The sequence below is a fragment of the Trachinotus anak genome, unplaced genomic scaffold (genome assembly GCF_046630095.1).
Source record: "Trachinotus anak isolate AG129_WGS33_773 ecotype Australia unplaced genomic scaffold, CSIRO_AGI_Tana_v1 ptg000009l, whole genome shotgun sequence".
NCBI lineage: Eukaryota > Metazoa > Chordata > Actinopteri > Carangiformes > Carangidae > Trachinotus > Trachinotus anak.
The window spans coordinates 16,459,079-16,480,013 of record NW_027273860.1 but is presented as its reverse complement, the minus strand read 5'-3'; the positions used below and the strand labels follow the sequence as shown (position 1 = coordinate 16,480,013).

At 41.2% G+C, this 20,935-nt stretch overlaps 1 protein-coding gene across 1 annotated transcript in view; it reads right to left on the bottom strand.

Moving 5' to 3' along the window:
* Positions 1-18,929, bottom strand: part of reck (reversion-inducing-cysteine-rich protein with kazal motifs) — a 73,494-nt gene extending 54,565 nt beyond the window's left edge. Inside the window, exon 1 of the mRNA XM_071485585.1 lies at positions 18,766-18,929. Coding sequence (XP_071341686.1) covers positions 18,766-18,838 — 73 coding nt within the window. The 5' untranslated portion in view covers positions 18,839-18,929. The remainder of the gene's footprint in view (positions 1-18,765) is intronic.
* Positions 18,930-20,935: the final 2,006 nt, after the last annotated feature.

Here is a 20,935-nt window from a genome sequence, read left to right as displayed (position 1 = left end):
CACAGACGATCCAATAAGACAACAGAGTGGATGAGTCTGAGTTCACCGTAGTTCAACTCTATACAGACTCTATGTTGATGTGACCGACCTCTACAATGTTCAGATGTAACGATACTGATTTATTAGCTGTCAGTTCAGAAGCTGTATTGGAGGAACTGGTCTTTCACTTTAATAAAAACTGGTACTGGAGAAAAGCACTGCTGTGATCCTAGTCCATCTGAGGTGTATAATCACCACAAGACACAGATGCACGGTAAAACATTCACTCACAAGTTAACTAGCTCAGCACTGTATGTTACACACATATGGATTTCCCAGGCTTCTTAAATGTAATGTGGCTACTAGATATGAATATTGATGCACTGGATTCCCATAGTCTGTCTCATCCTGAAACACTGGTTGTCTGAGATGATACTCAGGGGAAAGATCCACTGAAGTAGCAGACGTCCTCCAAACACTGACTGTATCTATTTGTAGGGTGAAGCTGTGGCAGAGACACAATCATCCTGTGTACATGCAGAGTTTCAGGGCATCTCAAAGCTAAACAGGAGTAACAAACACACACACACAGATGGGAGACGTTGGCTGGCAGCAGAGCTCCAAACCACAGACCAGCCCAGGGTTCCAGTAAGTGACTTGGCTCAGTTTGCTGTCAACAAACCGCTCCCACCTCCTCGTGCGTGGACTTCACAACACTCATACACAGTGAGGCTGAGCTGGACAGATGTACGGCTACACAGATGTGCTGGCAGAGGGGCCGTGTCTCTTCTTTTATTCATTATAGTACTGAAGGGGCAGTTCAAAATGTTCATATATCTACTCCTCCTCTTTACAGGTGAAATTCAAGTTGTTATGACCCCTAGAAAGTAAGTGACCTCACCTACTGTACATCTATTGCAGCACTAACTTTCATATAATGATAATAACTTTATTTATACAGCACTTTCATTACAAAGTGCTTCCCCAGATAAAAGAGAAAGGCCAAACAGCCTGAGCATTGTATTATCAAAAACATATATTAAACATTATGCAGAAGGATCTGACAATAGGTGAAGAAAGGCAGTAGAATATACAAAAAAATATATAAAAACAATAATTAGGAACAAAACAGTGGATATCAAACGTTACCAAAGGCTGACACAAAGAGATTTAAAAGAAGTTCGAAGGAAAAGCCTGGTCACCCTCAGTCACAAACCTTGACCTTGTGATGACCAGCAGGGCTCCTTCCACAGATCCCCATCATGTCAGTAAATCTGAGATGCAATTGGAACCAAGGCTGTTTAAAGCCTTAAAAGTCAGCGATAAAATTTTAAAATCTATCTGAAATCTAACAGCCAATGTAGGGAGGAAAGCTGTACCGGTTGGTTCCAGCACTAAGACGAGCAGAGGATTTTGAGGACTGATACCTGAATAAAGTTCATTACAATAATGAATGCATGTGCAACTTTTTGTAGGTCAGCCATTAATTGAAATGATCTAATTTTAGAAATGATCCTGAGCTGGTAGAAATGAGACTGAACCACATGTTTCACTCGATCAACAAAACTTAGTTTGGCATCAGATATTATCCCGAGGTTCCTTATTTCAGATGAAGGTTTCGACCCTGACCAGAGGGCCTGAAGAAAACTACCACCAATATCATTACTGTGTATATGACTGATTGAATAAACTGTTTTGACAAACCTGACTGATTACACACTCCGATCACTTATGTTGTCTAAGTAGAGCCACTCACACAGTAAAGGGGCTGTCACTGACATCTTACAGTGGTGGAAATTACAAATCCATTTGGTAATTTTGAATTGCTAAGTCCAGTTCAATTCAAAGAGTCATCTTCACTGACTATGTGTGTAGTTACCTCTGAGTCTGCTGAGCTGGTGAACAGTGTTCTGAATGCTACTTTTCATTTTTAAGAACAGTGCTGTTCTCCCCTCAGAAGTTAAATTGTCTTTTTTAGTAGAATGAATAGAAGGAAGTTTTTGTAGTAGTATAGTTCAACATGTTGTAGGTATAGTCTAAATATGGATTTCTAACCTATACTAATGCAAAACTTGTCCAAAATGTATCTAGCTGAGGGAATAATTAGTAGGGACTTTATTTCTGCGGTATCCCTGCCCTTATTTGGAGCTCTCTCTTCCCCGTTGCCCCGACCAACCAGCCAACAGCCCCTCTGTAACAAGTCCACCACTGCTGGCAGCATTGTGAGACTTTAAAGAAAAGGACTGTACTTGACAGGCAGATGAAAACCACAACACCCGCTTATCAGTATGTTCACGTGCGTGAGGAAGTGCACGTGTGACTACATTTGTATGTGTGCGTTTGTGTGTGTGTGTGTGTGTGTGTGTGTCCTCGGCTGTCTGACAGGAGTTTCTGGATTCCATCACTGGGTCTGTTACACTCATCTTTGATGCTCTACAGAAGAGCAGGCTTTTTCTGTGTGTGTGTGTGTGTGTGTGTGTGTGTCTGATGTGGAGAGAGTGCATGAATAAGTAAATATTAAAGGGTAAAACTGAAACCTCCTTTGTAGCCTTAATTGAGCTGTTGGGAGTTGAGAGTGTCCTTCGTTTGGTCATAGTGAACATGAAAGTGTGGCTCTCTCTGCAGGTCACTGGGTTTCCAGTGCAGGCTGTTTCTTTCTTTGTTCTCCGGATATGTAAAATATTGTGTCAGATGTCACATTTCTCCTCAATACTGTTAAAGCTGTGATACATTATTTTAAGCCACCTATTGAATCATCCAGCAGACAAAGAGCAACATTAGCATTCATTCACTCACTCTCCTTTTAGCTCCGTTTTTGTCTCCACCAACTCCTGAGAAAAACATCTGTCTCTTTGGCTGCCAAACGCTCCACAGTGATCACCAGCTAGTTTCTAACTTTGACTGCTGGTTGTTTCCTGTCAAGTTCGACCAGATTTGAACCAACAGATGCTTTTGTGGCGATTTCGCGATCAGTACAGCTTTGCTTGATAGTGACCTCCTCCATTTTTATTTATTAGCGTAGTTTACCTAGTTTACAAGCTGACAGTGAATTGTTGTGAGCGTCCTCTTTTGGACCACAAGGCAAACTTCTTCAAACTGTTAAGAGCTGATTGAATTTACAGTCTATGAGCGCAGCAGATCGTTTGAAGGTTTGAATCTTTAACAAAAAGCGGCAGAGCTAGTGAACAGTGGGTTCATCGGAGCTTTTTTATTTTTTCAAACTGAACTTAAGTTCTACAAGTCTCCACTTTACAAGTCTTCACTTTCCTCTCGCTTTGAATCATAGTTTGTAATAGGAAATAGTTTTTAATCACTTTGAATTCAGTTTATAGTGGCTCCTAATCACGTGGTGTGCAGTGCTGAAAAACCAAGTTTTCTTGACCTTCCTTCCCTGGTTTTATGTCGGTGTACTTTCTGGCCTGAATGAACTGAGAACAAATGAACTTTCTCACTCCCTTTCCCTCCCTCCTTCCTTCACACACACACACACACACACACACACACACACACACAGCTTTTCCAAACAATGGCAGGTGACATAATAATTTGAGGGAGGGGGAGGGATGATGGAGGCCATTCAGTCATGTACAGTATGAGGCCCAGTGTGAGGCTGGCGGCTAATGAGCGCTGGCCCCATTCTGGCTCAGCATACACACCACAGGAACAAGAACTCCCCCTCAGCCACACTGTGGCATTCATGAAGCACAGTGTAGCAAAACCCCTCAGCTGCAGTGCTGCACTTCATTCAGCCAACCACATTACACTGCCTGGATCTAAAAGTCTGTATTTAAGGTTGTTGGACAGTGTGAAAGTGTCTGCATTTGGAACAACACTAGGTCAAAATCTAGTATATGGCTGAAACATGTAGGATACATATACTGTATATATTTGACGACAGAAGTTGTACCTCCCATTTTTCCATGGATGCATTAAAGTGATAATTTAGAGCACCAGCAGAGAGGCCAGAAGAGTAATACTGTCACCATTTATTACCATAATACCAAACAGCTGACCTGCTGAGTAATATAGTGTGTGTCACAAACACTTCAACTGATATTAGCTTTTTTTCTGTGGGTGTGTTTTTAAGTGGCTGAAATAAGTTTTTCGCTGTCCCCGTCCACAGCAGCACATCACTCAGCTTCTGTGCCACTGCTCTCAGCTGCTTCTCCAAACTGGCAGCACGCTGATCTGAACCTGCTGCAGGTAACACACTGACAGACTACAGATAACTACCTCACACAACCCCACGTCAGACAACCCGGACTACCACTTTAAGAGAGCTCCTCTATTACATCCATGTGTTGTTCCCCATTCTTCAAACCCTTTTTTTTTTTTTTTTTTGGAAAAAAGAAACTTTATTTAAACAGACAAGCGATCAGGCTCTTTCCATAACCATTTTAACCTCAATTATTTAACCTGACAACCACTAGTTTTTTCCCTTAACCTTTGTCATTTAAATAGACATAAGTAACTGAAGCAAACGATATTTAACATTGAATTGACCAGATTTGTATCAATGTCTATTAGTTTCTGTGTTCACTAATGAAAATAAAAGATATGTTTAGAGATTTACATTGTGAATATGTTTTTTTATGATTAATTTATAAAATATTCATAACTTGTGTGTGCTTCTATCCTGTGTCATGCTTCCACACTGTCTGCCTTGTAGGCTGCTTGTGGTTTGTGTTGCATTGTCTCTGTTTCTTCTCTGTTGTTCGTCTGTTTCTTGTTGTGCTGAATTCATTTTTTCCATGTTTTTTCTCCACTTTCTTCCTTTTTTGAACATTTGGACGAGCGTGTTCTGAGCGGGTCGTCTTATGACACAATAAAAACAACCAACCATACAGAGAGAGAGAGCGAGAGAGAGAGAGAGAGAGAGAGAGAGAGAGAGAGAGAGAGATATTAAACACATTGTTGTTGCCATTTCTCAAGAACACGGAGAAATCCATCACTTATTATCTCTGCACAAGGGAAATCAGTTTAATAAAGCGCAAAATACTGTGAATGAGCCAGTTTCACATTGTTTGCAGAGACACTGCTGACAGTGTCCCTAGCAACGACACTGTGGCTTTAATAAAACAGGCAGTACCAAGCCCACAGGCAGCTATAGTATAATAATTATGAAGTTGTTAAATGTATTACAGGCTGCGTTCATCACCAATGCAGCCTGTAAGAGTGTTTATAAAGACCAACATCTGGAAAAGACACAAGAGCCATTCAACTACCTGCGACAACACACACACACACACACACACGCACACACCTTACACCCAGAGATAATGCATGTCAACATGAGGTCTGAGGTCTCTGCAGGAGGAACATGTGGCACCACTGTGGGGGGGGTGAAGCAAAACACTATTATCTGTGTGTGTGTGTGTGTGTGTGTGTGTGTGTTTGTGTGCTGTAATAATGAAATGTGTTGGGCGATGGAGGAAAACAAAGGTATGCGGGGGGTTTGAAAGAACACTGAGAGAAGCTGCCAGTCACAGGGTGAGAGACGACACGCTGTGAATGTTGTCTTGTGTTCAAAATCCCGCCTGCAAATCACATTAGCGCCGTTTTTTCAGCACCTGATGGTCAAATTGAGTTCACAGTTCCAACACCACAAATATCAGCATCAGTCACACCCTGATCTGCATGAAGGACTGCCTGCTTCTGTGCCGTGTGTGTGTGTGTGTGTGTGTGTGTGTGTCACATACTACCCAAGAGACGGAGGACAAAATGAAATGAAAAAAAATAATAGAAAACCCAAACAGGAAAAGAAAAGCCGCCTTCTGACAGGCAATAACAAAGTGCATGAGAACTAGACATTAACTCCAAATCTTAATTCTCACTGGAGACTATGGTGACATGAATGTGGTGGTAATGTGGTGTAAAAATGGTGAATGTGGCCAGCTGGTGGCCGTCTTTCATCTAAACTAGATGCAGGAGCATCGTTCCAGTGTGGAGTGAGAGAAATATCTGGTAAACACTTCTGTGGTCTCTGTGGAGTGGAAACATCACAGAGGCTCTGGGACGGAAAAGATCCTGCCTTTGAAAATGTCAAGTGTTGTACAACTTCCACAGAAAATATTTGTCAGATTCAAATTTTACATCTTACGATTAGATTATATCAGTGTAAGGTCAGGTTTTGTATATTAATTCTGTATATTAAACCGATATTAAATCCTGTACAACCTTAATATAACTTAAATTTAATTTTAAATGATTATGACCAAGATATGTAGCAATACACCATCTGCCAATATATCTGTGATACAGACTAATTTGGATGATGTTGGTGATGATGGATGATGCTGCAGACTGAAAGACAAAAGTCAATGGCTGAACCCTCACAACCACAGAAAAATCTAATGTTGGGGACTATTTTCAGCGGTGGATTAATACACAATTGGTGCGCTAGTGAGTATTTGTGGCTGTTGGATGGTGTATGTACCACTCAGTCAAAATAAACTACAGTGTGTGTGTGTGTGTGTGTGTGTGTGTGTGTGTGTGTGCGCGTGTGTGTGTTTGTACATGTCTTTCTGTAGTTGTGACGACATTTTGGCCAGTCCTCACAGCTTCGAACGGCTTTTTGAGGGTTCAGACTTTTTAAAGTTCAGGTCAGAATTAGATTAAGTTGAAGTGTGAGTGACTGTATTGATTGTGGAGATTGCCCAAGCCATTTATCAGAGAATCCACCTGCAGTACTCACATTGGCTAACTTTTAAAACACTGTAACATCTGAACATCACAGACACGATTAAATCTCCTCTTCAGTTGAGAAACAACACAACTGCCTCACAGCCAACAGCTGGTGAGGAGCGAGACAAACAGCCCAGATCACCACCTCGGATGTTATGGTTCTGTCTAAAAAAAAGTCAACATCAATGCAGGTTAATAACAGCAGCCGTGCTGTATCATCAACATCGCCTTAACTTTGCTGCCACACAGACAGAAACTTGTCTTCTTCACCTGTCAGCCCATTAAACCTCCACCCAGTGCCCCGCTGCTCTCCGTGGTCCCCTGTGCACCTGTGTAACAATTACATTTGTTCTCATGTATATATTGTTCTGTTTCTGTGGTCGGACTGAATGAGTATGAAATAGTTAATTAATCACATACCAAGCTGCTGAACTGCATTGGAAAAAAAACAACTTTATTTTAATGATTCATACTTTCTTTTAACTGTGACATTTAAAAAAAATCAACATAAACACCAGCTCTGCAGTGTATTCAACTTAAAATGAACAATCACAGAGAAAGTTAGAGGCCACAGAAAGTCTGTCTTAACTTCACTGGCACGCAGCCTCTGTCTTTCACTGGGCAGCTGAGGTCATTGTTGTGCAAAAGCTCACTTCACCCTGTACACACTGCAACACCATTTAAAGATTTATACACTCTGGAAACTAGTGAGGAAAAGCTCCGTTTTTGGGGCAAGCAAACGATTGAGTCCGGATGGAAACTGCAGAACTGCAGAAAGAAACTGCAGAAACTCCACCAAGTAAAAATCTGAGAGTAAATGTCGCAGCACAGGACAGAGTAGCAGACAGACAATCACAAATCCCACAAATTATCGCTGAAAAAAAAAATCACACCTGTTAGCACGGGTGTGGATAACACTAAATAACCCTGTCAGACATAGAGTACTGGACAATACCTGATAGAACAGTACAGACTGAACTTGGATAAACAGGAATCAATCCAGAACGAGGCGCAGCAGGACAGAACTAACTGAAAACGAACAGACAAATTAGTTTCAAGTAGGTAAAGTAGAAAATAATTCATTAGGGAAGTGCTTTGTATTCTGTTTACCTGTCAGACTTATCACAGCATCTAGACTATCATGGAAAGCACTAGGTGCCATGCATCAGGGCCACTGGGCCGCCCCACTTCAAATGGCTGGGATAAAAAGCACTATTTCAGCTATGACAAACAATCTGGAAATAGCAGCCATGCTCGTGACTGGGAGCCAGCTGCTGGGACGATAAGGAGAGGAATTTCAGTGCACCCCCTTCTATGTAAATGTAACATTACTCTGGGTTTCCTGCCAGCCAGTTTCCTGTGTGTGTGTGTGTGTGTGTGTGTGTGTGTGTGTGTGTGTGTGTGTGTGTGTGGACATAACGGTGTGACTTGGCGCTCTCTTTCAGGATGTTTGCAGGTTTCAGAAAGCAGAACATTAAGTCTTGTTAAGATGATTTTTCTGGTTGAACAGCCAGTTTACATTGTTAAAGGTCCCATATTTTACACTTTTCTGTTTGATTCCAAGTGTTGATATACATAAGAAGATATATTTGTGATTTAAAGTACCAAAAAACCATCTTAGTAAAGTTTTGCATCTCCTCTCTTAGGCCTCTCCCTGGAGCCCTAGCCACAATATAGGCTCTAAGCCTCTCTTCTGATTGGCTGACTGTTTTCTCAGAGGTCGAATAAAAGTACTGCTGATTTTAGGTAAACACTTGGAGAAACCAAATCCTGCGACGTTGGACACAGAGTCCAGGTGGGCTGTGCTGGGGCACAGGGTGGTGACCGTTTTGTTGTGACATCACAAAGTTACGGAAGTCCTAAAAGGCTCATTTTGTCCATAGATTGCACCCTTTGATACTTACATGCAGTATTAATATAAAACTTAGACCTGCTTTATGATCATAAAAGACATGGAAATCTCACTTTATACAATATGGGACCTTTAATATATAAATAAGCTGGATAGTATGCGAGTGCATGAAAAGAACAGAAAATACATTGCTGCATATTAATAAAAGAGAAGAAATATTTCTCCATCTGCAGATTGGTAAGAGCCTCCAACCACAACAAATACTGAGCTTTATCATTCTCAACCACACTGACATACAGTGGCAGTTCAAACCTGCTGACAGTTCAACCAAAGACTTGTGAATATTCAGTTTAAATATCTGGTTCCATTCTCATACCACTGTGGGTTTGCCCATTGACTACAAACTGCATATACTTTACACCACTGCCGGCCATTTTCCACAGCATGGTGCAGTGTGTCGCGTTGTCGAATGTGGTTTTTGGGTGTTTTTCTTCCTTCCAGGCAGCTATTGCTTCACAGTCTTTTCAATATAGAATTAGGGATATAGAAAACAACTGGCAGAGGCTTCAGACTATCAAGAAGGAGGCTGTTCCTTCACAGTGATCATTTCTACTTTTATTGTTGTTAAGGTGAAAGTTACCTGACATCATGTCTACAGGAGAGAGCAGGAGCAACTATCTGTGTCTACACAGGAGGTGTTCAGGTACAGTGCTAAGTGTAGGCCATCCATGTTTTGGCAGCACTCAGAGCTCAGTGCACAGTCACTGTAATTATGGTCTGATGCTCAGATGGACTTTATGCTTAGATTTCCTCTTTTATTTTGAAACATTAGACCTGTTGTGTTTATGTTTTATTTTCCTTCGTTTTCCAGTGTATTTCCCGCCTTTTGTGATTGTCTGGCATGCCCAAATTAGTTACACCTGTGTGTCATTACCTGCTCCTCTCTGCGTTTTGCCCTGCATTTTTCGGATCACCCGCATTCAGTTTCCTGTCGCCTGCTCGTAAGTTTTGGATATTTGCATTATTTAAGTATTTTATCTGCACCTACCAGCCATCGTGTGTGTCTGCGTTTGGGCCCTGAAAACCTCAATCATAACATGATTAGGAAAGAATCACATCTGCTCTGTCAGACACGTGTGACACAGGCAATTTGTTCAATAGACACACACCATTATCTTTGCATGGACCTGACCAACTCTGTGAATGGAATACCTTGCCCTAGTTTTCCACTCAACCAGGACATATTAGATTAAACTTTTTCTCTTTTTTTTTTTTTTTTGTGCAGAGTTTGTGTCGCAGTCTGTGTTGTGCTGGGAGCCCCTCGTTTCTTGACGTTAGCTGACTCCATTTCTAAACCAACGTTTGTCAGTCCACAGGCTGTTATAGGCGACGGAGAAAGTTAGGGAAGGTCTCATTTCTTAAATTGCATTGCAATCCAATCACACATTGTCTATCATAAAGCGATTCATACATGTAAACTGCTTCACATTCTTACATATAGTACCTTTAAAGTTAGGCCAAGCTACATATTTTGTCAATTTACACCACTTTTATTGTCAATTGCCTATTTAGTGACTATTTTAGTCCGATCATGATTGAGTGGTGCAGCCTGCAGCAATAGTGAGGCTAGTTTAATTAACCCAGAGACTGCAGACAGCTATCCCTTTAAGGGTCATTGTCACAGTGCTGTGCTCTTCTGATCACTTTTTTATTTATTTATTTAAAGTAAAATGTTACAAGGTAGATTTTGTGATATAAATAAATGATGTTTCCATCAGCACGTGTGTCAGTTTTAACATCTAACAACAATCCACCATAGAGGTGACAAAAAAAAAAACAATATTATAAAAAAACAAGATGTCTTTGTGATAGTGTGTGTGGGAATAGACAGCCACATATACACAGAGAAGAGAAGCCTCTTGTGCACGACCACTTTCCTTCCTGCATTCCTCGGAGCGGCTGCAGACTCTCTAGGGGGTGGGTTTAATGGATGGAGGTCAAAGGTCACTTCCTGTGCATAGATTAATTGAGATTTGACATACGGAGCTGAGCAGTAAAGAATCAGCAGAGTGTGTTTGGTAGACAACAAGAGACAGATTTGTTTTCCCCTGTATATTTATTATGTAAGAAAATAAAACAACAGACTAACCTAATTTTTTTTTCCTTCACGGATACCAAGTGAGACTTCTGCAGCCCATAATACTGAGTCCTCTGAGGCTTTTCAAATTAAAAGGAATTAAATTTGGACTACAATATGTGTTACAGTATGTGCTATTTGTTTATAGAATAATCAGATTTGACTGTGATCCCTATCCCACAAAATCTCAGAAGTCAGAGTAAACTGAGTGAATATTTGGTATTAGCTTCCATCACTTCAAACAGCATCTCTGACTGTTTCCAGGGCGAGACAATGATGAACAGAGCATTTACATGTTTCTGATGCAGAGCCAATATCGTCTGCCTCAGACTGTCATCTGTAAGGGGGGATTATGAAGAGATTTCAGAGAGAGGAGCGTCCTGCTGTATAAATGATGGACTCGATGAGAATATGGCTTTAATAGGACCCAGAGGCCTCATCTTGTTTGTTTGGGACTCTCAAAACAAGCTGACTTTTGGCACGAGGCTGCATGCAAACTGCAAAGCCGCTCATTTTACAAGCCCTTTTTACGACTTTGTTGACGAGGACTGAGCAGGTAAAGCACTTCTCTCTTAATGGGTGATGAGTCTGTGACTGTGACCACACCTGTCCCATGTCAGCAGTTGGATGAATTTGGAACTTTTCAATACAAAGATACCAAAAAGTAGCTAAGGTTAGCTAGTCATTAGAGAGTAGCTGGTTCACTCTTTCAGTCAACCAGATCAAATTGCTACAAGGCCTGTTAAAGCTTTTAAGGGCAGCACACACTGACTGCAGATGACAGAGCATCAGGACAGTCTTACTCATTGTTTTCTATGAAAGCCTGCACTAAACAAGTCGTTGCAGGTCAGTAGGCCTGTCATGGTAGCTGTTTTTCTTGGTCGATATATTGTCCCCAAAAACAATTGCGATAAATGATGTTGTTGTCATATTATTTTCAAAACAATTTCATGCCACTGGTATAATGATATCGTGGCATAACAATGCAAGTTTGCCCTTTCAAAGAGCAATGAGCTTTTAATTCTTAATATTCGGACATTGGAAATGTAATGTGAAAAAAAAAACTAAGTTGACTAGTGCTGCACAATTAATCTAACTTTAGCTGAAATCACAATATGGCCAAGTGCAATATCCAAATCACAAGAGCTGCAATTTTTTTGATAAAGGTAAAATGTGTCACAACATTGTTGTGCATAAGTGTTGTGGTGCTAACAGATGATACCGCAGCCTACTTTTTAATTATTTAACCATGTGGATTAAGTTCTGTTTATCAATGTACTGTAATTGCACTTTCTGGTGTGTGTGTGTGTGTGTGTGTGTGTGTGTTATATGCTTATATAAGGAGATCGAATGAGCAGTCCAGGCACATGCATGCCAAGTGTGTGTAACATACAGTCACACACACACACACACCAGCCACACAGTCAATCAAAAATCCTCCAGAACACCTGAATCCTCTCAGAGAAAGAGCAGACGTCCAACACACTCTCACACACAAACACACACACACCACGAGATGATAGAGCATGTCCTGCCCCCCTCATTTCATATTCAATTAGCAGAATCAAAGGAGGATGGAGACCTGACCTATTGTATCATGTGTGTGTGTAATAGGAAATGACATAATGAGATGCATGTGGCCATGTAGAACAAGGCAAAGGATGGGGGGGGGGGGTCCGCCACAATCACCCACTGGATGGATGCCAAAGAGAAGGAGGGAAGACACCTCATCTCAATAAACCTGTTACACTGATGCCCTGTGCACACATTTCAAAACCCATTGCTCAAACAGCTCAGTTTGTCATCAAATAAATCATGATGATGGTACGATGAACTACTTTATCATTTCATGTTTCATGTAAACATCCTGATTATGAACAAAACAAATCACCAGGCTTGGGTGATATCCAAAACAGAATATCTTGATACAGTTCAGCCCAAATATCATGATATACAATATTACAACTTCTCCATGCAAAACGCAACATGGGGGAATTTTTGTTTTGTTTTGTTGTATTTTATGTTTCAGATACAAGCGATGCGGCCATATAATGAAAAATACCGCATATGACAGAAAAGATCACAATATTCAATATTATTGAATATCAGGTAGAGCCTGGTACACAGGTTAAATGAATGCAGGTGTATGTGCTCAACCTACAACCTACATCTACAAAGGTAGATTAAATAACTGAATAGTAAATGCATGATTTTGACAATAAAATTTAAATCATAGCAGAGATGTCCTCAACCAGATTTAAGGTCAAGCCACACGAGGTATAGGAAAAAATACTGATTGACATCACAAATTGTGATTCTTAATCAATTCATAGATTGGCACTTTTTTTACAGAGTGGAAAAGGCCTGTGTAACAAGAGCCCCGTGTAAACTCCTGATGGTGACAGCAGATCTAAGAGTTTTTGTTTTTTTTTCCCAAGGAAGCGTTTGGGCACATATTGGATTTTATAACACAAAAAAAAACAACTTTGCAAGACAAAGGAAAACAAAGAAACCGTTTGTTAATAGATTGTCACCATCACTTAGAGAATAATTGTAAAAAGTTTTGTCAAATGAGCTGGCCAAAGCACATCCTTCAAAGAACTTTCAGATGAAAATCTGCAGCTGTACACAGCTGTGGATACTAAGGTTTGCCGCAGCAGAGCACGCTAACGCCAGATACTGTTTGCTAAGTTATACTTTCATTTCATACAGGCAGCAGCAGGCTGACGATGTTTCCAGATTGAACAGCAGTAAAGACATGAGTATATGGTCGTCCCATCCCATTGACATATGCAGCCATGCTAACAGTACGTCATGTGGCTCGCTTCATTTGTCGAGATAAGGATGGTGGTTTTTTGAAATATGCATTGTTTATCCAGTCTTTATGCTTAAATGAACAGATTTCCTGTAAGGTTTTGAGGTTTGCAGACTAAACATGATAGTTTGACAGAAGAGTCTTTGCTTTTACACAGAAGAGTTACAGCTAGAAAATTAAAAATAACTTCAGAGTTTTGGTAAGTTTTATGGATATGGACATAACGAAGTTACGATGACATCCTGCAAAATTACCAGTGGTGCCGTGCTTATAACATTTCATGGGAGCAGTAGTGTTTTTTTTCTGCGCTCACAAAGTAGTCATTGTTTGAGGTTTCAGTCCCCTGCAGCAGCTGCTAAATGGAGCTGATTTGTCTCAGAATACGGAAAGTAAACAGGAAGTCCAGTGAAAGAAATGATGAGTGAGAGATTACACTCAGCTCTGGCTTCAGCTCTCTATATAGTTGATTAAAAGGCTGAAAAAGTCAAACTAGCAATGGAAGGTCCACTTAGACGTAAGCTTTTCACTGGTTCTGCAGGTTCGCATCCCTGGTCTAGCTGGGTCCCCCCCGGCCCCCCAACAGCTCTGCGCTCTCTGCGCAAGTGTGTCTTTACCGGTGTGAAGGTGAAGCAGGGCGTCGCTGCAAAAGAGCACAGACTACAACTGGATAAACAAAGGTTAAGAAAAGGCTGAGAGGCTGTGTAGCTGGAGGTCTGAAAAAGAGGACTGAAAGAGGAAGAGAGGGGCTCTGCTAACATGAACAATGACATGCATGCTCTCCAGCCCGCTGCAGTAAGTAGAACAGTGTGGGACAGACACTCAGCAGAGCTTCAGGAAGTCCTCTTTGTTCTCCTGGAACAACATGCACGCCAGACTAATGTGTCACTTTGCCAGTATATCTGACTTACTTTGATCCGGTTCTAATATGATAGGGGTTTCCTCTCTGACCACAGCTCACACACGCGCACACACACACACACACACCACACACACACACCACAATAACTAGAGCATCCAAAACACACAACACCTGCTCCAAACTGTTACCACTCAATAATTCCCCTGAACAAAAACACAGCTGTCCTGCAGATTCGTATTTTAGAAACAATGAAAGCAAAAAAAAAAAAAAAAAAAAAAAAAAAAAAAAAAGCATCTTATTTGTTTCCTGTTATCTTTGATTTCTCCAAAACCAAACAAGTGACTGACAGAGTACGTTCTCTGTGGTTCTGTTAGGATCTGACTTGAGCCAACAAAGAGTCAGCTGTGGTCCATTAAATGGGAATGCAATTAAATGGAAAATAAAATTTGATTGTACACAGTCACAGCTTAATTGCATTTCTATGAGAAGAGCTTCTGGGAAAGCATTTGTTTAAGAAAACACCGTCATGTCACGTCATAATGTTATCAGAAAACCTTTAGGAAATGAGCAAAAAATGTAATATTCCTGGAATAGCTCTTGATTCGTTTCTAAAACAGTGAATAGCTACAGGGCCAACAATTGAGAGAATGTTCAACCTTGTTTTACAATTTGTTGTCTTCTAATATGTTCAGTAGAAAAACGCTACAAAACATAGCAGCAGTGAAGAGATGCTCCATTGTTAAGTGTTTGAATGAGCATCACTAGGCTTGGGGGCGAATATTCAATCATATATAATATGTGATATATTTTCATTATATCTGAATTTTCCTTTTTTTTTTTTTTTGCACAGTCTGCGCTGCTGCCAAGTCTGAACTGTTTAGTGGCAGCATCACTTAAACCTGAAACATAAAATATGATAATGTAACTATATCATAATATGGCATATCACGGTATTTGGGCTGGACTGTATCGAGACATTACATTTTGGATATCTCCAAACCTAAGCATCACCTTTCTAACCAATCAGAGAAGGCTAAGGCACCTTCTCTCCTCGCACCACATAACAAATCTACACTTAAAGAATCGTCACTAGCACTTATTGCTGCGCTAACACTTCTTATCACACTTAACCTTGATTGTTCCCCTTTCTGTGAGTCGCTTTGGATAAAAGCGTCTGCTAAATGACTAAATGTAAATGTAAATGTAATGTAAAGTCTGGCGAGGGAACTCACAGACCATCAGATTCCTGTGCGACGGGTACACGATGGAGGTGACGGGTGGGAGTGGCAGGGTTTTCCAGCACTAGCTCGTTTTGAAGCAGTTAAAGATTTATAAAGTCACTGTCCATGTGTGTCTGTCACCAAACGTTCGGGGAAACATCTCAGAGCCATTAAGTCTGTTAAAGTTTCTTTTGGGAAAGATAATAAAGCATCCAGTTTGAGATTCATTCTTTTTGTGTGTTGAGAAGTGAAACTTTGACTTCAGTACATTCGATACATTTATGAATAGTTGTTACAAGCTCAATAGTTTCCTTGTGTTTGATATTTCATTCTATTTGCAAATGAAAACTGTGTTTCAGCGACAGTGCGTGCACTTCTTCCAGGATGTGTGATATTCCAGGATCAGGTGCTGGCACCAACATAAGTTAACACCAGCTAAGCTTGCTTTCATGCAATCCGAGTTGGTTGGAAGAGTTGAGACCAGCAGCAGGTGGATGTAGTAGATTTCATAGTGGCTCTGTTAACTGTGGCAGCTGGTGCTCAATGATAACCCCACCTGGATATGATGTAGCTCCTACAGCTAAACCTGCACTCAGAGAGCCTTCCTGTTGCTCTGCAAATGTCCGCACTGTTTACTAGCATGTGATCCTCAACTGTGACAAGACTGCTGATGCTGCCCTCGATAGCGAAGCGCTTTGAACTCAGCAGCATCTCCAGGGAAATCAGCCTGGGCAGTGGTCTCGGGCAGAGCAAAACTGTTTTGAAACAATTCAAGTGTCCTTTAGAGCCTCAAATACGGTGAATTACAGGCTCATATTCTGAAAAAATAGCACTAATATCATCACTTTTAGGCAGAATCTTATTTCTGTTGGGGAATTGTTATTACTCTAACTTTAGTTGTCACTCATCCTGATTTATATAAATGTCAAATTGTCAACCAAAGAGGTGTTTCCTTTCATAATTTCACTGGGTGTATTTCTCTTTCTTTATATTTAGCCTTGACAAAACACTAGCAATGGGTTGCTGGTTGGGAAAACATTATATTTCATGGTCAATTCAACAATCACTACACCAAGGGAAGGCCAAGAAATTCAACTCAACGCTGCACTTTAATCTTGTGTTCACTAAACTATAATTACTTTTGCGGGACGGCGGCCCATGCCTGCTCACAGTGGACAGAAAGAGAGAAGAGGGCTGCCGTTCACTTCCCTCCTTCCCCTCCTCTTCCCCTTCTGCTTTGAGGAGTCAAATTGGTTCCAGATGCATTCTCTCACGGCTAGCTCCACAACCAAATCGCAAACATGAAAGAAACGGAGGAGAGAAGTTTTGCAAAAACTCGACAGAAGGAAAAAAAAAAATGTAAGGAATTTCTACGCGGAGTAAGCGGAGGGAGCAGGCAGGAGAAGAAACCATATCTTCCCGAGGGCGAAACCGGTTGATCACTTTTCCACATGGTGCTATTTATCACACCGATAACCCGTTTTAGATTTACTAAGACCTTTATTACTGTCACAAGCCTTTAGGAGACAATGTGCACCCCAAATGAGGATCTAAGAGCTCTGTTTCTTTCATGTTCCTGGCAGATGTGCCAGGGGAAAAAAAAAAAAAAAAAAACTGTACAAAGTGATATTTAGCCAGAGCAAATCCACATCCTGCACCCATGTGGACTTAACATCAAAGACCTCCCCACCAGCATGTTAGGCCAATTTATAACCCTGCCCACTAAGGGAAGCCACCACACACACTGGACAAATAATACTGAAGCCCGATAACAGCTGAAGGTCTGCTGAGAAGCCAAATGGCTTAAAAATGTGGCAACAAAGTATGAAGCGGCAGCTAAATGTTGACTCAAGCCAATTAACGAGTGAAAGCAAAGTCAGGGAGAGTTGCTCTCCAGCACCTCTGTGTTTGTCCCTGTGAATGAAGGAAGGCAGTCTGTCCTACAGCGACCAGACTTCATTCAGATCAGCAGGCTGCTCCACGCCTCGGTTTGTCCTCTCTCCCTCTCTCTCACCTGGCAAAGCTGAACTCGGGAGTAAACAAACTCACCAACACCTGGTTTCAATTAAAACGACTTTCATCTCGACGCTTGCCGGTGCATGCAGAGGTATAACTTCAGAGAGAGGGTGAAATGAGAAGAAGCCGCGGACCAGTTAAAACGTGAGGTATTTTATGGGAGTAAATGTGTTTTAAGGGCACGGGATGGGTGCCGAATTGAAGAATGGTCCCTACTTATCCGCAAGATATTTGAAGATGTACCCACGGAAGCGGTGTGCGTTTGCTAATAACCAGTGAAGCGTAAAAAAGTCAAATTGTCCACGGCGTTTGCCATAACGGTAACGGTCCCTTTCCCACTTTTTTTCCCCCCCCGATCCTCTATGTCAGCTCCGTTTCCTTCCTACCCCCGGCTTTCTCACTATTTCTCAGGCAGGGAGCTACTTTTCAGAACTGTTAATAGTCTAGCAACAGACACATACTGCAAGAAGACATCCAAAGGGGAAAGTTTACATCGGCTACGCCACAGACGTGCGGTGAAACTTCCGAGGCTCATCAGGAGGCTTCCTACACGGGATGCTAACCCCCAGACGCCGCGCTCTCCGAGGAGCATCATGCTAACGTCCGTCCCAACAGTGGATTAACTACATATATCTGCGATATGCTCTCCGGCTAAGTTAGGCACCAGACAGTCACCACTAAAAAAGCCTTGAAGTGAATGTCAGATATACACCGTTTAATTCGGCGCGCAACAAATACGTGAACGTCCAACTTTTACAGTCGTTTTTGCCCGTTATTCTCACACCTAGATAGTAAGTGGTGGGCGGTAGCTAGCGCCCCGAACAAGTTAAAACGAAGAGGTTTTACTGAAAACAACGCTGGCTGTGGGAGCATTACCTTGCCCGAATCTACCAGACTACTTTTATGATTCAGACTGCTTGTGAATAAGTTGTCTGCGGTGTGTGCGAGTTCACTAATGAGCAAGGGAGGGTCACATTGTTGAGACTTGTGAATGGAGTTTGGCGTGACATTCCCTGTCCGGCCAACAGGATGCCAGCTGTCACTGAATCAACAAGTTAGAGCCGGGAACTAAAGCGCAGATGCCCTCATGCTGGAGTTATACTATTTCACCAAGTTTACCAGTGCGTGAGATCGGGACACGGACGGACTTATAACAGCTGTGGAGATGAAATCACAGACACGGACAGACACAGACGGACTTACCCTGAGCTCGGAGCGGCTGGCAGTGAAAGTTTAAGGCGAGGAGGAAACTGATTATCTGGAAACACACACGCATCTTATTGAAATTCTAAAGTGCATCGTGGACAAGAAGACGTAGAAAACACTAGTGCTGTGATACGCTCCATGGATCCCCTGTTACCTCTCTCTCTTTCTCACACCCCCCTCTCTCTCTCTCTCTCTCTCTCTCTCTCTCTTGCTCACTCTCTCTCCACAGCCCCCGGTTTTGTGCGTGGACCGCACAGGACATGCGCAGAACGGTACCAAAACCCCAAACTCAGTTCAGGTGAAAAGTGACAATCATTATAATTTTACTCTTATGGACCAACAGTTATGTGCACAGTGTAATATTGGGACTTGACCCCCACCAGTATTTAAGGCTGAAATGAATCCTTCTGAATAAAATAAATGTTTCTGACACAGGACTCATATGTCATGCCATGAATATAGGATTGCTAGTTTAATAACAGTCATTAATACAGTAAGCTACCTTTAAAGAAATATACCTTCTGCTTACTGTAAACTGCCTATTCCTTCATATTTATCAGAATTACTTCTAACAGTTATTTCACACCTACATACCAGAGACTTTACAAATATTGAGGTCATAAGTCCTTAAAAAAACTGAGTACACATCGAAAATAATGTTTTTATTCATTCAGGTAACTGCTCCTTAACATTGTGGTTCATGAGTCTCTGTCTCTGTCTCCATGTTCCACCCTTTTCTTCAAGAGCTCAGAGCTGGAAATATAGGTTGGATTTCATAATATCATATGAATTAGGTACCAATAAAATACTGATCAATTCCTACCGTAAATATAAGTAAAGCGTGTTTTAACATATACAGTTATATATACACAGTGTATTTGTATATGACTATATGTAAGAGTATATAAATCAGGGGCTGTGTTATAAAGTGCTACCAAAAAAAGATGTATATACACACTACATATTATACTGAGTCTAGAAATATTAGCCAATATACCCACCAGTGTAGAATCTAAGCTGTCCCAAGTTGCTAAAATTTCCAGAAAAAACACAGAAGACTAGACCTCAGTGCAGCCTGAGAGGGTCAGGGTGGGTCAGGGTCCAGCTGGTGTAAAGGAACAATTTGTGGCCTGTCTTGGCGGCCTTGTTGGATAAGAGCTGGAACACTCTTTTAAATACATTTTCATTTCCTCTCAGTAATTTTTCAAACCACTCATTTGAGTTAGAAACATTTATGTTGTTTTTAAAACGAGCCTAAGATACACAGACAAACAGCAGTGTCATTGTCTTCTACAGTGTAACCTACGACTGATTGTAACAGCAAATACATTTTGATAGACATGTAATGCAGCCCAGATTCAATTTCTGGAAATGTTTTTCATGAACACATCTGCAAAGTTGCAAAAATATCATACTGAATATCTGCAAAAACATTCACTGAAAACATATTTGTTTACCTACAATGTTTGTCTGTGACAAGGAAAGCATGATTCATGTTTTTATGGTTGTGTTTCAGAAATTCAAAGCACTTGCTTTGGTTAAAGGATGAGCTCAGAAAAAAAAGCAATGTTTAACCAAAGACACAATTTTCCTCTAACCTCAACTAAAGTGTCTCAGTAGCCTAAATTTGACCGCACAAAGAAAGGCTGCTCACAAATCCTGCTCCACAGTGTCAACGTCATACAAGAATGTAGCACTTTATGGACTGGGAATAAAAACACTACCAGAGAACATAATCCATGCTGCAACTACATTTCCTCTTATATATAATGGGCAAAACCAAAAAACAGGGCTGAATGAGCATAGTTATAGTGTGTAATAGGCAAATATAAAGTTTACGTGTAAAGGCCATAGTATGGCCTGTTCGTAGTTTGGCAATACCATAAGGGACAGATTAACAAACAAAGAGGAAAGGAGCTTAGGTTGTCAGGTTTCAAATTATCAGAGAGAACCAAAGGGAAAGAATATTTGAAAAAGGAAAACAGGCATGGGAATAAACCTTTGACAGGCCAACTCAGAGAGGAAGGTGGAAACTATCCCACTGGAAGAACTGTTTGGAAACACCTTGCACAGGTTCCCAATCCTCTGAGCTGTAGCACACAGACACACAAACACACTCAGGCGATTTAAAGTTTCTAGTTTACACAGCCTGCATGTTCGGAAACTG